Source organism: Embiotoca jacksoni, unplaced genomic scaffold, assembly GCF_022577435.1.
Source record: "Embiotoca jacksoni isolate LCO1_2020_lvr unplaced genomic scaffold, fEmbJac1.0.p SCAF_22, whole genome shotgun sequence".
In the NCBI taxonomy this organism is placed as follows: Eukaryota; Metazoa; Chordata; class Actinopteri; family Embiotocidae; genus Embiotoca; species Embiotoca jacksoni.
The window spans coordinates 8958602-8977969 of NW_027185363.1; the positions used below are offsets into that span (position 1 = coordinate 8958602).

At 46.8% G+C, this 19368-nt stretch overlaps 1 protein-coding gene across 2 annotated transcripts in view; it reads right to left on the bottom strand.

Annotated features, from left to right (window-relative positions):
- The window catches only part of skila (SKI-like proto-oncogene a), a 34766-nt gene extending 16232 nt beyond the window's left edge, over positions 1-18534 (bottom strand). For both annotated transcript variants that reach the window (XM_069157777.1, XM_069157776.1), the window contains exons 1-2: positions 18238-18534; positions 14464-15758 (exon numbers count right to left, since the gene is read on the bottom strand). In XM_069157777.1, coding sequence (XP_069013878.1) covers positions 14464-15585 — 1122 coding nt within the window. In that variant the 5' untranslated portion in view covers positions 15586-15758; positions 18238-18534. The remainder of the gene's footprint in view (positions 1-14463; positions 15759-18237) is intronic.
- Positions 18535-19368: the final 834 nt, after the last annotated feature.

The window sequence follows — 19368 nt, forward strand, 5'->3', positions numbered from 1 at the left end:
TTTGTAGCGGAAAACTGCAGAGTGTCTTTTAATTCTTGCCAGTCTCTGCTCATACTAACAGGCAACGAGAGGAATCTAGTTTCTCCTCCATCATAAGTGTACTCTAGGTGTAATTTATATGTCCCTCTGCTTAAAGGCAAGACCCATCGCAGACAGACACACAGAGTGCAAACAAGTTTGAGGTCAAGCTCTCCTCCTTCCAGTCACGTGGACACTCCAGATAACTGCCATCTCAGTGCATATAAACACACACACACACACACACACACACACACACACACACAGTTACTCAATGCTATAAATACACATGCTGTCTCCATACATGGATAATAAAACACCACTCGTCCCCCAACCCACGCATGTATACACTAAAGTGGTGTATGTCCTTTGGAGCAAGTTGGCACTTAGTTTAAAAAATTTAGGAGCAAAAAGGAAATCTTCAAACCCGACCTGAACCTGTCGCACTCGTGAGACAGCGGCGTTTTGTTACTCCGGCCAAAGACTTACATGATCGTGACAAAGCTGTCGTTAAAAACGACACACATTTTCTTGTAAAAACTTTGGAGTATTTTCAGCTTTTCCCCTCACATTATTTGGTATTGGACTGTCAATCAAGCAAAACCAGACGTGTGAATATGTCACTCTAGGCTCTGGGGAACTGCGATAGACGTGATTTCTATTTAGGAGCTTTAAACTCCTTGTTAAGTTGGTAGCATGTGCTGAGTCTTCAGAGAATTGGCTACTGACATGGTAAAGCTGTAAAAACCCTGCCCAGGATATAAAACTCACACTCACAAACACAACTAGCCTTGACAAGCCTAATGGCAAATCTTATCTAGGGCACAATAAAGATTGTGCAAGCCTTGGTCTGACCTTTCATCCCATAGCAGCGGGCTCCTGTGTTTGGAAGTGACTGTGTGTGTTCGTGTTATTAAAATCCCTTCTGTACCCTCATACACAAATGCTGTTGGGCACAATTGTCTTCACATGTGTTGAAGCCCTGGCCTCAGTGGAGGGGGCATGAAAGCTGAAACAAACCTCAGGCAAGACCCTCCATCTAGTTCAGGGGACAGAAACAGAGGGGTCCACAAAACATAACTGTGCCACCCATCCTGCTCCTCCTCCTCCTCCCACTGAACCATTCATGTGCCTGGCATTCAGGGAGGGAGGGGGATGGTTGGGTGGGGGGGGGGATGGGGGTAACAACTGGTAGCAGAGGAGGACAGAGTAATGCAGCTCATTCTCCTTTTTCCTCTCACAGGAGGAAGTAAACATCCTTTATTTGGGTGCCTTTTCATTCTGCTTCAGACAGGGAGAGAGGAATGGAGGAGCACACACACACACACACACACACACACACACACACACACACACACACACACACACACACACACACACACACACACACACACACACAGAGAGACACTCAGAGACAGTCAGTCACGCCCTGTCTGTTTCTAAACCACATCCTGTACTGCTGCAGTAGTCAACTGTGTCAAAGATCAAGCCAGGGAGACGGAGACATATATACTTCCTGGCCAAACCATGTAACAACAACAATACACTGAAGCACTTTGGCTGCCTTGAACGTGTGTCGCAGATATTCATTGTGTCTCTTTAAGATCATTTTGTCTTCAGAGTTCCCTCAAAAGTTGATCTATGAGGTGTAGCATTTTGCTTCTGACATATAAAGGGTGTGCCTGTCTTGTGGGTCTGGTTTTGTACAGGATTTACCGGCGCCCAGTGCTCTGGTGGTCCCACCTGCCTGCACACACACACACACACACACACACACACACACACACACACACACACACACACACACACACACACACACACACACACACACACACAAGACACTGGAGGCCTTTATATGGAGGTCTTAATCCAATAAGCTATTTATCCACAGACTGGGAGCCACACTTTGTTTCAGCAGCCAAATCAATAACAGCCCACAAGGGAGCCAGGCAGCAATGTGGAGCAATTAAAGGAATATTCTTTATTTTTAGGTAGACGTTCTCTGATTAACTCAGCACTGTGAAATGAGATGACTGGGCTTTGTTTCAGGTCTACGTGTTCAGTTCTTCACTAATGCTCTCGTCCCCAGTTATTCTTGAGCATAATAGAATAGGTTGGCCACAAAAAGGACATTGTTCATTGATTGTTTTGGCATAAGTCAAGAAGCAACAATGATCTTGTCTGAAGTGTTCAACCCTTTACTTTGTATTTCTTATTATATGTGCTCAGAGGAAGATTACACAACTTGTTCATTATTTTTTTTAAGCTTTGTACAAAGAGATAAGCGGTAATAAAACAGAGCAGGGCACAGAGGAGGACAGGTCGGTTGGACAGATGGACGGTTAGACAAATAGGTGACAGGGAAACAGGAAATAAAAAAATAAAAAAGAGGCTGGCAGACAGCCAAGCCAAATGAGGAGACAGACACAGCATGTGACTGTCTGTTTCTGCCTTCTTCCGGCAGGCGCACACGCACGCATACGCATACGCGCGCACACACACACACACACACACACACACACACACACACACACACACACACACACACACACACACACACACACACACACACACACACACATGCACACACCTGTTCCTCCCAGTTTCCAAACACAAAGAGAAAGACCAGAGCCAGACAAGCACATTGATAAGCATCAGCCAGACTAGTCATGCCCCAGTCACAAACACAACCAGGCAGGCAGATAAGGACAGGTTCACTCCCAACTTGCCTTGGCTTCAGGCCTGGAGTACATTTTTGCACCACATGGGTACTCAGTCTAGACAGCCTTCACATGCACGTGTCACTCACACACACACACACACACACACACACACACACACACACACACACACACACACACACACACACACACACACACACACACACACACACATACAAGTGGCTTTTCTCCTCCCTGCCAACATGTTGAGCTCCTTCCTCAGAGGCTACAGTTCAAGTCAGCCATTTTACACACCACAGCCTTGGTAGGGAGAACCAATGGGACCCAGCGGGAAAACAATTCATCCGAGTCTTAGACGGAAAATTAAGCAAGTTATAAAGTGATAATGAGGAATCTCCGCCTAATAAACTCACAATCTACCGTCCCACTGTAGTTTTATGGCAGACAGGGGTTTAATTTGGAAACTGGCAACAGTATTTCACCAGGATCCTTCACATAAAAAGACTTTAAGCTCCCTCGATCAATTTTTCTATTCATCTCTCTCTCTCGCCCTCCTCCATTTCTCATGTTTCACAGTCAAATCCCAGGTGGCGGCTTCCAGTCTATGTTCACAGGAGTGCATGTCGGGGGTTGTAATAATGTTACCTCATGAATGGACAAATTGTTTGACTGGAATATACTACTAGGCCGCACCAGCTCAGGCAATCCCTACCCCCGACATTTCTCACATATACACCATCTGTGACAGGAAACATATTACTGCTCAAATTGACTAATTTGCCAATGACTTTCTGGCCAGTCGATTAATTGTTTGATCAGTAGAATGGCACATATTAGATATAAATGTCCAAAGATACTCAATTTATTAATAAATAGGACCAGCAGATATCCACTTTTAAGAAGCTGCAATGGGAGTAATCTTTGGCATTTATGGTTACTAGATAAATGAAACAATGATCAACTTTTAAAACTCTTGAATAACATTTTTTTTTAAGTTCTTCATGAAGTAGGAATAACTGCAAAAACATTTTTGCTGGTTTTGAATTTATCCACAAAAAAAAAAGTATGAATTTGCTTAACAGTAAAAAGTTCTATCACTTTGAACTGTTGTAACTTCGGGCGGAAGTTTGACACATACTCTATGATGAATAGATCAATGGTACCAGATATTATTGTTGCAATCGGTGTAGCAATCATGAAACATCACTCGGAGGCATCCTGTAGCTGTACATCCTGCAGACATCACATCAGAGGCAAGAAGTACAACTGAATTATGTCACCCTTCAAATCATCAGCCCGCAGCGCTGTGATTAATAGCTACGAACAGACAAAGTGTATTGCTAAATAATATAATTTTAGCCATGATAATACAGCTTTATGGGAAAGGCAATATGATTCAGCCTTGTAAAAGACAGACACAGTATGCAGAGAGAGAGAGATCCGAGATAGCTGAAATTTAATTTAGTTTCCCTCCCTGCTGCAGTAAGACAGAGAAAAATTGAGAACAAACTCTCTTACTTGGTTCATGTCATGTTTAAAGCGATACTGTAAGAGCATGAGGGCTCGGACTCTTAAAATCCACCCAAGGTCTGTCATTAGAATAACATGAAACATCACAGGCCCGTATCAAAAGTGTCCAGTAACGTTCATTCGGTCTGTGTGTGCACATATTTCACGAGGAAATGGGAGTGTATTACAGTCAGTTAGAGGCATTTAAAAATCCTCCATGCGCAGAAGAGCATATAATCTGAATTTACACGTGCAGCTCGCCTTCTCCAGACCAGCAGCTCAGCGTCTGTGCTCCACTTTCCTTCCCCGGAGCCCCCCCAGAACGTTAATTATCAAAGCTGCTGGGGCTCACCTCTGTGAGTCAACCAGGCCAGCAGACAAGACGTGTACACGCACAGATGCACACATGCAAGTAAACAGACAGACATCCCATCGAACAGCGATGTGGGAGGATGACGTAGATTACCGCAAGCGAAGTGTTGTGCACAAAAAACGCATGCGGACACGAGAAGACACACTTGATGCTCCCAGGAGGACAGGACACGTCAACTGAGAATGAGGCCAGTGGGCCCTTGTCTTGTCTGTGGATGACTGTACTCATCATCTGAGCTTCGTGTGTGTGTGTGTGTGTGTGTGTGTGTGTGTGTGTGTGTGTATGTGTGTGTGTGTGTGTGTGTGTCTGTGTGCGCGTGCGTGCGTGATTGTAACATCCTTAAAAACCAAAAGAGAAACTCTCCAGAGATGCTTGCTACCATGGGAAGCTGTTTGTAGGTAGGTTACTGGTTCAAACCTGCTATCAGTGACAGACATGCGTACACGCTACCTCCACCAAAACACAAATCAGCTGCCTAGTTGTCTATAAAAGGGAACTTGGCTTACTATTCGAATGGATGAAACGACTCCGAGTGCTTGGAGACAGCGGGGAGTGAGAGAGCTGCAGAGAGGACGAGCGTTGCTAAGCAGACTGAGAGCCGAGAGAGGCTGTCAGCAAGCCAGCTATACACTGCTATCACTACATGGAGAGAAAACACAAAATGGAGACACTGCCTGACCCTCTTTCTATGCAACAAATTACACCGCATCCACTAAAAATAACTCAAAATGCATTCTGATGCCCTCCTCTAACAGCTAGTCAGTAACGCCCAGCAACAATAATATCATAATTTGGAGTCAAGAATTCATCATGATCTGTCATTTTAAGACTAGCCTTAAATTAGCTTAAGTCTGTTGGTGAGAAATGGAAACAAAAACTCTCGACCTTCCCGTCTTAAAACAAGTCTAAAGAATAAATGTGCCGTTGAAGAGGTGTTTAAATGAGGGTTTTTAAGTGGTTTACTGCAAGAGTTGGAGTTGCTCTTGACTAAAATCTTTCTTTACTGGCTCTCATATGCGGTCATATATCGATCGGTGGTTTGTTTACTTCCTCCTCAGCTCAGGAGGCTGTTTTGCTGTAATGTGGAATACTGCAGTAAATGTCAACGGTTGGTCGGGTCGGCAGTCGCTGTCTGCAATGAGGCCAACAGCGGGTGAAGAAGGAGGGGGGGGGGGGAGAAGGAGGGATGGATGGGGAGAGACAGAGAGGGTAAAGAGCCTGACCCATGATACAGTCCCAGCGCTACAAAGAGAGAGCTCCACCTGGCCAGAACGCCCCGCAGGGTAAAATCTATCACAGACACACAGAAAGGGAGACAGTTAAATACAAACAGGCCCTTGGTCCTCTGACTGTTCTGCAGGGAGCTCCGGTCTCATCCATATTACATGCAGGAGCTTGTTTGAAGCCTCTACTACTCCTCTCTGCATGGGCAGCTTGGCTTTGCTGTCCTGCCCCTTGGGCTCCACTGTCTCACCCTCACACAAACACAAACACACAAACACACACACACACACACACACACACACACACACACACACACACACACACACACACACACACACACACACACACAAACAGAGCTCCTGTAATGCAAATCCACCAACCACCACGACTCTCCATCTATCTCATTCTTTCCAAGTGTCACAAACTCTGGTTTTCAAGACAAGTGATGACCATTCGCTCTACTTTCACGGCGACTTGCGGGCTGAAAACAACATTCACAAGTGACATTTATTTTTAATCTTGCCGAATATGAATTATTGAAAGAACTACAAATTTCAGATGAAACCTACACACTGAAATGCACCAGCTTCTGGCCTGAGGCTGCTTTTAATTTCCAGCCTGTCTGCACTGACCCTGTCTACACCAGAGCCTCTGACAGGTGGACCCGCAGACAACCTGATCACCAGACTTCCTTCATTAACACACAAGACACGGTCGATGTCTGAGGCGAGCTTGACAACAGCCCAAGAAAAGCGCAGTTGGGTTTGGTAAATCTCATTACACTTGAGTCAGAGCTCTAAGTGAACACACCTGGGCGTAGATCAAACAGACTGAGTGAGGGACCAGGAGGGTGATAAATCTTTGTCCTGGCTCCACAGTGACGCTGATGAGCGGAGAGCAGACCGCAGCACGGATGGAGCGCCGTGACTCACACTGCAGGATAGAGTTGGCACGGAGAGGGGAGGAAGTGGCTGCTGGTAGTTGTGTTCATGCGAGTGTCTGGCTGGATTTCTGGCCCGTGTTTGACTTCCTTTAATCGTAGCCCGTGTCATCCGCACAGTATCCGGGGCTACCGTGTGTCATCTCTCTCTGAGAGATGCCATCATATGGACACATTCAAAGTCATTCACATCGGACGACGCGAGGACAAAACTTTTGATTTCTGGAATTAAAATTTCAACACGAACATTTCTCCTTTTACCAGGCGCACTGCTTTACAGAATAGAAAAATGCGGGGGCTCGGTCGTCTGCCAGAGCAGCTGACAGAAAAAAGGCCTCCTTGCCAGAATTTGCCATCATTCCACTGAAAGCTAGATTTTCCTCACTTAACATGAATCACACAAACCTACTGTACATCTGGCCTCATCTGGGATCAGGATGCGTCTCAGCCGGTGCATTTTGATCTTGATGACAAAGAAAATGTCTGGCATAACAAAGTGCACTTGTCACAGGAACTGGTTAAATTGTAGCCAGACTCTAAACCGCAGAGCAACGCTGCAGTCTTCAAAAGGATAAAGTCAAGGCCAATAAGACTCCATGAGGGCCAAATCTCCCCAGCAGCAAGGCTGTTTTAATTCAAGCAGCAGCAGCGCCAGAAAAAGGGAGCCGGAGACGCAAAGAATAAGTGCCACATGCTCGGCAAGAGGCGCGCACACACCAGTTTGTTGCTTGGGGACAGCTAAGAAGAGACTTATCTGTTGGCTTGCACGCAAGGATGCTGGAGTGCATTCACCAGCTCAAGCACACATAGGTAGCCCTTCATTAGGCTTCTGTAGTTGAAGTATACTCTAATAAAAAATACACATTATACATTTTATGAACGCCGTTAGGTAATTAATTGCATCGGGAGGTCAATGAACTTAAGGATCGTCTACTCGTTCATGCTGTGAAGAGCTGCAGTGGGGCGGTTGTGGACCCCGGGGGGAAATCCAGATCCAGGAGTCGTCTATTTACAGAATCTAGATGAGCTGGTGTAAACCCCTGAGGAATATATGAGGCAAAAAAAAAAAAAAAAAGACTATGCTTATGCATGTGTGAGTCTGCCTTCAGAAATATCAGGGAGACGGATCATTCCCATGAGCGGCAGCACTGCAGGTGGGAATAGCAGCGAGATAAACAAATCGGCATTTAGCACGGCAGAGACAGAAAGAGATGAAAGACTGGGCAAAGCATAAAATGTCACTTGTTTCACCCTTACTAATGCAGTCTGTTTCCCTGTTGCTAACTTTACTTCCTTGCCTTGAGCAACATCAGTCAGGCCCCTGGTGAGATCAGGATTTACAGGGCATAGAGACTGCCAGCGGTGGAAGGGAAAGAAACAGTTGAAGGGCGTTTCATGTTAGTGGAGCAAAGGTGAAGCTGCGAAATAAAGGACTTACAGGGAAAGTAATCACCCATCCCAGCTGAGCAGGTTTGCGTCTCACAGGAGTTTGTCTGTGCTGTCTGCTGTTATTTGGTGCGGACTTATGGTTAAAACTAGCAAAAGCCATCGTGGGCAATACAGCACGTCTGGCCGACTGACACAAGAACGCGGACAACTCATAAAACGCTATAATCTGAATCATATCAATGATGAGCCATTACCAAATAGGCAAATAAATGACCGGGAAAGTGGAGAGATGGGGATTCATTTACTTGTACAGACTGACTGTTTTTCCCCTAATTTCCCCATGTTTGCGACATGCATAATTGATCAATGTAGTGACTGGGCTTAATGTGTTGTGGATGTGCCGGGTGGCAGCCCAGCGGGACTCGTGACACGCCTTTGATATCCTGTGTTTATCTCCCTGTCTGGGAGACCGGGGCTGTGAGAGTAAATATGAGAGAGGGGGTCTAAGTGCCTGTATGGCGTGCATGTCTGTGTGCAGTCTGCTGTGTACATGGTGCTCCTATGGAAAGCGCCGTCTCGGGGTTTTCTCCATTTATATCTTCATTAATCACAGGTCCCGCCGGGAAGGTGGCACAGAAGAGTCTATCTAATGCACAACTTGCTTCTCTCCGCTTGCACACATCACAGCCTCCCCACAGTCCCTTTACAGCGCACCTCCCAGCACACCCTGCCCCCACAACACACAACCTGCTCATCTGACTGTCACCATGGGGGACTAGACAGTGGACAGTTAATCTTCTCATCAACACATCCAGTAATTAATACCAAGACTCCTCATTATTCCGGTCTCTTGCAAAACAACCCGAGCGAGCGAGTCGGACGAGTTAGGACCCAAACCGCTTTCTCTTCATACTGTCATGTTTGAACTTGCAGCCCATTATATACTCTTTCACTTGTTTTCACTCTCATTTTACTTAGAAGCAACAAACAGGTCTGCCGCCCTGAGGCGGAGAGCCAGAGCAGATTGAACATGCAAACAGGCTGTCAGTCCAGGGCCCTTTTAAAGCCTCCAGGACATGTAGCAGGGAAGGGCTTAGCCAGTTTGTTTAGTCTATGAGACTCTTGGCAGACGTGGCAAAGGCTCCACAGTATCTAGATGGACCCATCTCTGCTGTCTGCTGCTGTGGCTAGCTCGCATCAGCCCCATGGCGGCACATTATCCTCCTCTTCTGGTGGTGAGGTGGGGAAGAAGAAGAAGAAGAAGAAAAAAAAAAAGAGTCCGAGCCGAGGAAACGGTCGAAAATAATGAGCTGCAGCTGCGGGTGGAAATTATCACCAGCCAACCAATGGTGCAATTTCTTTTACATGTGGGGCTGTAGTGAACAGGAAAGAGCCGGTGCACAACTAATCTGAGTGGTGAAATGAACTGTGGCTGAGGCCGTGACCATGTGAAACCCAAAACTCTGGAAGATTCTTATCTATTTAAGAAAAAAGGCTGAGAAGTAATGACTTTGGCATTCCTCCAGTGAGCTGCAATGCTGTTATGGAGCTGTGGTACTGGCACTGACCTGATGGTGACATACCAGAGGCCCCTCGGCTCAGCCCCTCCTACCTTGCAGGGCCCCATTTAGCCCTTTACAACAGACAGCAAACATGGGCTGAGGCACAGCTTGTTGTGCTCAGGGAACAAGGACAGTCTTCCACAGCAAACTACATACTGTACACTGTAGGTTACTCCGGGCCAGAGTTCAAAGCTGCTGGTCAGTATAAGTGGATAATTGTTCTTTGGGAAATGCAGAAACAGACATAGAAATATGTGTATGGGTGTCTTGGGCTGGGAAGAGGGGGCAAAGAAGTGAGTGTTAGCTGGGGATATGAGTACTAACAGGCATGTGATTGGCCAACCCAGAGGTCTGTTACAGACTAGATATGTGGTTCAGCTGAGGTCTTGCGGAGGTTAATTTTCAACTTGGGGAAAGGAGAGCTGGGGCCCCCTGTAACAACCTAATGACTGTGGACAAGGCTTGCTTCATGGAAGAAAACCAAAGTATAGAGCAGTTTGTGACTGGAACAACATTCAGACCCACCTGTAGTGGCCCAAGCCTCTCATCTTTTTCCTTTCATACTTCTCACTTCTCTTCTCCACCCTTGGCTCATTTGCTCAAGTGCCCCCGTCAGGGATAGTACATTTTCTGAACACAGATACCCTTTATGTGTCTGCCCAATACTACTACAGCTTGTCTGGATTATGAGATTTAGGGAAGGCGACAGCAGACGCTGATCTGAGGTTAATTTAGGAGACTGGTGCACATGTCTGAACACAGACAGGAACTTATGTAACACCGGCTGCGGCCCCTGTAACTGAATCTCCTCATCTCACTCTTCTTGTTTCCTCCTTGGTCTGTCTCCTCCTCTATTCAGCGTCCGTGTCACCCGGCAACCCGCCACATCCATCAAGCTCGAAAACCTGATCAATAGCCACTGGCCTTTCCTCTCATCTGCCTCACAGAGGCACACAAGTGGTCTTATTGCTTATGTAACGATCGACTTATCGGGTCATTTGGCTGCTTACTTTGTTACTGTTCACTGATTGGGGCCTGGAGGCATTGACTGTTTACAGATACATGTGGGCAACAGTGCAACTGTCTGGGTTAGAAGATGGGGATGATGGAGAGGAAAAGATGGCAGCGAGAAGAGCAGACTGAAGGTCACAAGTCAAGATGTGCGAGGGCATGAACCCAAGAGAAGCACGCAGATCGAAGACGGACGTCGGGATCGAGGGCGAGGTGGATGAAGGAGGAAGAGACAGCAAAGGCGGCACAGTGAACGATTAGCATGCTGGCCAAAACCCAATTAGATACAGCCTGGGAGAATGACTGACAAGCAGCAGGAAGACAGACAGAGCAGACAGCTCAGGAGACAGCCAGAGAGTGCAGCTGCACTGGTCTGTGGTAATGAAGTCACTGGTTTCCAAATAGCAAATAGAGGAAGCCAGAGAGATGCAGCTGTCTGCCGTCTGTGCCGCAGCCACTGTGTCAACCCTGCCAGGGAGATAGACAGAGGAAGACTGTTCTCCCCGTCTGACACTTCTGACTCTAGGCCAGCACAACACTACTAACAAGGCTGAGGCAAAAAAAAAAAAAAAAAGCAACCCACAGCTATGGTCGCTGTGTCTGGGTTGTGCTTGTTCGGGTTCGGAAACATGGCTAGAACATCACCTCAGAACTTTTCTGAGCTTGATACACATCTTTTCTCCCTTAAATGTAGAATTTAAGAAAACTTTATGATTGGTCAATTAAACCGCAAACACCACAAATTTGTATAAAGTTGTTAACGTTTAAAAAAAAAAGAAAGAAAAAAAAGAGATCTTTTTAAAACACATATCGCCGTATCTTAAAATACAACTTGAGAAAATGTGAGTACAAGTGGGGATTTTTTTTTTCATTGGGCTGTTTTGTAATACATTGCTAAACCTGTCTGAAGACATGTGAGGAGTTGGTGGTGGAGGGGGGGGGGGGGGTTATCATCGAATCAAAATTTCTGTTACTTCCTGTTTTGTCAGGAGAAAAAAAAAATCACCTACTAGAAATGACAACACATGAGGTCTCAGTCTAAAGTATATGTGTCTGTCTCAAACCCTGCAGGCGAAATGAACTCATTGTCTGTTGAATACTGAAGAAACTGAAGTTTCGGCTTGTTGCTGTCTGTTGGTGGCGTCTGTCTAGCAAACTCTATTTACACAGCAGGGATCAGTAGACAAGGTAGCAGTGCCTCCAGGCACAAAGCGCTGTTTATGGAGAGCAAGTCATGGAGTTTTTAACTACACCATCTCAAACCAAACACTCCTAACAGGATATGGGACTAGTAGTCATTGGAGAGAGCGAGAAAAAAAAAAAAAAAACTTCCAGAAGGCTCTCCTTGTTTGTGTCTCTTCTCTTCTAGGAGGTTCCAGAGCTCGCTGGTAAAACTATGAACTGCTTGTAAATGTGCACATTGACACTGTGTGTAAGTAAGGGCCACTGGGAAAACAGTGTGCGCTCGGGGTTAGACCAACACACAGAGGCAAGCCGTTGTTCTAAAAAGCATGTGTGACTATAAGCTGCCTGGCTGGCCTTCCACTAACATCCACTGGGATGTGGAAAGTGTGAGTCACACAGCCAGTGCAGTGGAGACGGCTGGACACCGAGTCTGGAGGATGTACAGGGTGAGAGACATGTCCGTCTGCCTCACTTCCTGTTCAGTCAAACACACACTTTCAATGCACAAAAACACAAACAGAGCACTGGGGTTCGGAGGGAAACCCCTGTGTCCTGACTGAGTGAAGCAGGACACTGTGTTCCCCGACTATTGACCTTTCACACACTCAAGCATCCGCTGGGGAGGGCAGTGAAGTGGCATCCTCTTTTAATGACACAATCACCTGCTTCCTGTAGACTCCCATGCAATTACCTTTCCAGGAATTTGGGCATTTCTAACAGTGGGTCTCTCAAGGCAATTGATTTGACAACACCATTTCTAATGAATCAAAACCTTCGCAAATATCAGAACATGGTGCAAGCTCCAGTCACTAACACCGAGATATAAAAAAAAAGAAAGAAGAAGAAGACCGAAAGAAACAACAACAGTCCGGAAAAAAATACCAAGTGAGAAATCACCCCACGGAGAGAAGACAGCACCTGAAACTGTGGTGAGACAGAGGCTCCAGAGAGGCTGGCAAAGTGTGAGACAGAGAGAGAAGAAGATGTGTCATATGAGCCTCCAGTTAGCAGCTCATTACACCATACAGAGTGGCAGTGTCTCACACCTACAAACACATATACACAACAGAGACTGTAGGACTTTTCATCTGCAAACATTGCGAATGTTTTGGTACAGGTGTGGTATTAAAATGTCTGTGCCTCTGAGAAAGAATGTCTATGTCTTCCAAGACACATACTTTAAACTGAGGCAGAGGATGAGGAGGAGGAGGAGGAGGACAGTGGGGGAGAGGTGGGACAGGAATGCAGTCAGGACGCTAGACTAGACAGCAGACAGTATTTCCGGTACATTCACCGGCCAGGAAAAAAGGCAAATTATTTCCCCATCTCACACAGGTAAACAATTGTTTGTATGTCCTGTGTTTTGAGAAATGTGCACTCTCACACCTTTCTGTCCCACGAAAACACTCCGCACGCTCTCTACTCCACCGTCTTGCATATAACCAGCTACCCTAACCCATAGTAACAAATACATCTTGACAGCAAGGGTTGTAAGTACTACGGTTGTAAGTACTACAGTGCTCCTCTTTTCTTTGACTTCACCCAAAAGAGTGTGAACAAACCACACCAAACAGACCAAAACACCCCACCTTCACCCAGAAAACAATAGGAACAGGGCGGTCCACTGTGGTCAGAGGGAGGTCATGAGACACACACCAGTTAATGGCAGGGAAACAATCCCCCTGTGACTGCTGCCTTTTCAATGGGCTTGCTGCCCTTGTGGCTCGGATATTGCATTGAGTGATTTTCTTTTTTTTCACACAGCAAGAATAATAATAAAAAAAAAAGAATCAGCAAAATCATCCTCTTTCCATTTCAGGTTTGCCTGAAGGTAAAAGGGTCACTAACGCTGCCTATGTTGCAGTCCTGGAACCGTGGCCTGTACTACATCGAGAAATGTTCTTGTTTCAAAAGGAACATGTATTTTGTTCAAGTTGCTAAGCAACTCTACAAAGGATTTTTTTTTTTTTTAAACATTTAACCAGACGAAAATGTCTTGAGGTTTGCATGGCACTAGATTCACTCGAACAGTGTGAGGATGTGCAAAAAGGCAAATTCCAATCACCTTAGGCGAGCTAGAAACGCAGTTATTTGTGTTAGTTAAAAGGAATAACAACAGCTGACATATAACTCCAATTCCAGAGTTTAAGAGACTCTTCCTGAGCGTCCTATATTGGCCTTTTGTTCAGTGACATTCCAACTGACCCCCAGGTGACCTGCAGGGACAAATGATGCACTTCCCCTTCAGCCAGCTGGCCAAACCCTGTCTCATCAAACCTGACCAGGCAGATGTCACCACCTGTCACAGACCTCAGACACCCACACACACACACACACTAGGTTCGAAGCTGGTTTAAGAAAACACCAGCCGTAAGCTAGTCTATTCACACCTGCCGAGCACACAAACGTGGGACTGGGCCATAACAAAAAAGTGTCAGCTAGTCAGCCAGTATTGGAGACTTTATTAAACATAATGAAGGTTTTAATTGGCTTACTAGCAGAACGATGACAAATGAAATTTGTTTTTTTAGATGCAAAATAAGCAAAACCACACTCAAGTCATGCACTTACTTTGTCTAGCGACCTCTTGAGCTGGTAGTGGAACTTCTCTTTGACCTCGTCCAGCAGCTGTTTGAGCCTAGGCTCTTCAGGGGTCCCCTGGTACTTCCTGGCGAGCTGCAGGTAGCAGGGCCACTTGGCCGAGTCAAAGCCCCAGTGGCAGGTCCTCTTATCAGGTGACTTGTGTGAATGCATGACAAACTTCTGTGGTGAAAAGAGCAACTGGCACTCAACACACTGGATGCAGGGCGCCTCGGGCTGAGTGTAGAACTGGGGCACAAAGAGACCCTGGCACTTCCCCAGACACTGGTGCTCCACCTGGAAGCTGGCGTCGCTCTCCTTCAGAAGGCCCTGGGCGGACAGCTTACCACTGGGGTCGGCGGGCAAGGCTGCCCCGGGACGCAGCAGAGCGTTGCACAGCCGTTGTGCATCCGTCAGTGTAATGAGGCCACAGGAAGGTGCGTTGAACGGCAGAATGCCCAGCACCTTGAGGATGTGCAGCTGCTCGGCGTCGCAACGCGAGCAGTAGACGTAGAGCTCGTCGCACACAGTGTTGATCTGCTGCAACGAGAAGTCACGGAGCACGGAGTTGAGGACCTGGGGCAGGCAGAGGCGCTTCTCACCCCCAACGACGAAGCAGGAGATGGACTCTCCTTCCAGCAGCGAGTGGGTGAGTTCAGTGGAGCTGTCACAGGGTACCAGCAGAGGGCCCCCTCCCAAAACAGGAGGGGAGGGCAGGGGGGGCATGCCAGCGGGGGAATGCTCGTGGCCTGTGCGGGCCGAGAAGGCAGCTGGTCCCCCGAGGGAACTCTGGCTGCTGAGGGTGAACTGGGCCAGTGTGTGTTTGAGCCCGGGGCTCAGGTCGAGGGCTTTAGCAGAGCCCATTACGTGCAGTTCAGCCCGGCCCTCCACGTCCATGTCGGCGTCGTGGTGCAGATCCTCAGGCTGCTCCCTCTTCACTTTGGGAGTTTTGGGGAAAGAATCCAAGCTGCGACGCTTCAGGTTGATCTCTGCCATCACTCGCTTCTTGATGGGCGCGTCTTCCAGTCGCTCCCTGTACAACCGTTTCATGTTACCCTTGAATGAGGTCAAGTCTTTGAAAGGGGTTTTCAAACTGGTCTGGGTGCTGGCCATATCTAAGCACAGGGTTATTGTCGTTTCTGTCTGCTCACTGAGTTCTTGTATCCCTCTGAGTCTTTTTTTTTTTTTTTTTTTTTCCCCCACCTTAAGTCTTCTCAAATGACACAAATCTTCTGGTAGTTAGACACATGCATGATGGTTACTGAAGTTTTCAGTGTTCTGATCCGCTGCCTGAGCAAGAAAAACAAAACAGGAATTTAGACAACAGAAGAGGGGGGGGAGGGAGGGGGTCACTCAGTCACAATCAACACTATAGATAATCAATTAATTTCCTATAGAGGAATAAACAAACTGAAAAATGATGTCATCAAAAAAGGTTGTGGAGCATGAAACATCTATAAGGGGTTTCATGCTGTCCCTGCTGGGGGGGGGGGGGGGGGGGGGGGGGGGCTGAAGAGGTCGATGGCTATTTGCATGGACCACTAAACCAAATGTCCATTACCATACTTCACACACAAACACAACGCTTTTTCAGCCCTCGTAATTGAACCCCAGAGGAAAATGTGCATCCAGGTTTCCTCCGAAAGGTGCAGAACAAAACTTTCCAGCACAAAGTGAGAATTTTTAACGAGCGAAACCAGTTGACCAGACATGACGAGTGAAGACCTCCGCCATCCTGCCTCGCTCCCATTACAGAGTTAATGCAAGGCTGATGCACAATGGTCACAAGCATTTCACTTTGCAAATGAAAGTGTCCTTCCCAGTCACACTGTGCCTTCTTCCCGGTCTGCTCACCCCACGCTGACCCCATCAACTCCAGGAAAAACAATTGATAAAAGCGTTAACAGCAGTAGTCCCCTTCTCTCGGTCCTTTTCACAGCTTGACATACAGCACAGTGGAAAGCTGTCTTCCAACCCCCCACCCCTCTCTCTTTTTTTTTTTTTTTTAACTCTTGGGTTTTACTAGGGAATAAGGTAAACAACACTAAGCCCCTCAATTGAAAACGCAATGTAGTTAATAATGGTTACTGCTGCAATATGACACCAAGACACAGCAGATTTAATGCACTTCAGCTTGAATAATTTGCTTTTTTTTTTTTTGACGTTGCAGTGAAATGCTCTGTGTATACGCCAAATGGACATTTTGTGATTGTCAGAATAGTAAAGACGCCGGCTCCGTTTATTGACCACAGTTAATGGATTTGTATGTTTTAGGAAATTTCAGCATCCCGTCGGTTTTTTTTTCTTTTTTTTTTTTTCTCTTTCCTCCACCGAGTGAAAATTTCTGCTGCGGTGCAAACAGCGAGCTCCATTTCGAAGAAGGGGGTTGATGTCTGTGGGCGTTTTTAATGGCAAATAGCACCGTGGGCCGACAGACAAAAAAAAAAAAAATACACACACATACGTGCTGGGAAATTACAATCAACGACCAATAAATGAGGGTCTACAAGGAGACACCTTCTCCCCCAGCTGGAGTCCGGTTTGGCTGCTGTGCTTTGCTCAAATAACCGCACGCCGCTCATTCTAATGAGCAACCTCTCGTACATTAGTAGCTGTGGACACACATTTCTTAAATGTCCCCTCCTCTCTCCCCCTCCCCCCCCCCCCCCCCCCCCACTTGCTCTGGTCTCCTTTTTTTTTTTTTTTTTTTTTTTTTTGCTGCAAGGACACCGCGTATAACGCTGCTCCTGCTCCATCCACAGCTACCCCTCCACCCACCACCACCACCATCACCTCCTCCTCTCCAGTCTGCAGGCTGCACCTCGCCTCCTCGACACTGGTATGCAGACAGCGCCGATAATGACATTCACTGTCTACACTACAGTCTGGTCTGGGAAGGCACCGGCGGTCGGGACTCGGCGAGGGCACGGCGGGGTTTACAGCCGCGGCGTGCCCTCCGCGTCAGACACGGTCGGTCCGATGAAACCCGGACGGGTCACATCCGGTGAAATATGACGTTAAATATAACGCATTTTGAATGGGACACTATTTCTACCGTAAATAGGATTATGTTTTGACCACAACGCGGATGGAAAGTGTAAAATATATATATATATATATATATATATATATATATATATATGCGCATTAGTCTGGAAAATCAACTGAATGGAAAAGTCCGCTTTTCTTTCTTTACGTTTATACTAATTGCGCTAGCTAACCTAGCTGCCCCGGTCTGTAAAGCAGTGTACCCAGCAGAGTGGACTACGAAGGAGGCTAAACCAGCTCTCGAGAGTACCTGAACCCGGTCCCGGTCCACCCCCCCCCCCTCTCCCTTCCCCCCTCTCCACCACCACCACCCCCCACCAGCAGTGAGAGCGATAGTAAAGCAAGACTGACCTGACTCGGTCAGCCAACACACATACACAATATACACACGGTGGGTGGAGGGAGGGGGGGCAGATACACCTAAGACTAAAGCGGGCTGAGCGACCGTTAAAGCGGGCTGACCAAGCGGACCAAAAAGCGCCAACGCGAAGGCAGGCTGTCCCCGGACAAGAGAGCGGTAACGGCAGGCTAAAGAGGGTTAGCTTCGCCCCCTCTCCGTCGGCTGCGACTGGACGCAGGAATTCAAGATCAAGCGTCGACCACCGGCTGAGATTGAGACGATCCACCGACGAATCAGTCCCGGTTTAAACGCTCCGTTCAAAAAAAAAAAAAAGATCCATCTTTTCTTTCTTTTTTTAAATTTTAAACAGAGAGCACTTGCCTGCACGCAGTGTTGTCGACCGTCCTCTCTCGCCCGAGGTCTTCGCAGTACTGGAAAAAAAAAAAGCCTGGCGGACCGTCAACCAGATGCAGCTCGAGGCTCCACTACAGCCCCGTAACGTCACACTGCACACGGGCTGAGAGGCGGAGACGTCACACGGCTGACGGAAACTATGCGGGGGTGTCGCTCGTCTGTCTGTCTGTCGGTCGGTCGGTCCGTCCGTCTGTCTGTCTGTCTGTCTCCGCTGTCTGATAGGTCTGTTTCCTCCGTCAGCAGGTGAAGCTGTGAGCGGATAGACGACAACAGCAGGCAGGTCAGGGGAAGCCAAAACTAGGGCTCGGGGACTTTTAGAGGTCGTGAAAGGATCCAGCTTTGGGTCCTCACTGCCGTAGCTCTTTATTCCTTTTTTTTTTTTTTTTTTTTTCTTGTGTTAGAAATCAGTAGAAAATGAGGTCATTGAGGAAATGATTTTGGCCTCCACATTTCAGAATTATTTTCTTGAAGAAGAAAGTGGCAATTCCAATCACAACACTTATCAAGACATCTTTAAATGTTTCTTTATGTCCAAATAATCACCAAATAAAGAGATTCAATTTATCTAATATTTGTAACTTTTTCAATTTTTGAACTTTCAAAACTGTTTTATTTCACTTCCAGGTTATATTCAGCTTGTGTCTGATTATTTTTTGGCTTGAAACTTATAGGTTATTTTTATTGACATGTCCTTGGTTGACATTCGCTGGCATGAACTGACATGACAGTTGCTTTATCTATCTCACTGGCCCAAAAAAAAAACAGGATAAAAAAGGACAAACTCACGAGGCAAAAGGGTGGCTTCCTCTAGCAAAGCTCCCCTCCCCCCTTCTTTATATGGTCCTGTCCTTTGACAAAAAGGTCAGGAGGTCATTCGGGAGGTCTATTGTGCTTTGAGGGGTGATGGGAGTTAATCAAATGCGAGTATGACAAGGCCGGAAATAAAATGTTAGGAATTGTACAGAATATATGTATATTTAGAGGGAGGCTGCAGTCTATTTGCAACTTTCTTACTCTCGAGTCTGAACGCAGTCATTTATAAACCCTGTTCCTTAGCACAAATCTCAATCTGTGAAGGTTATCGCGCTCTGTCG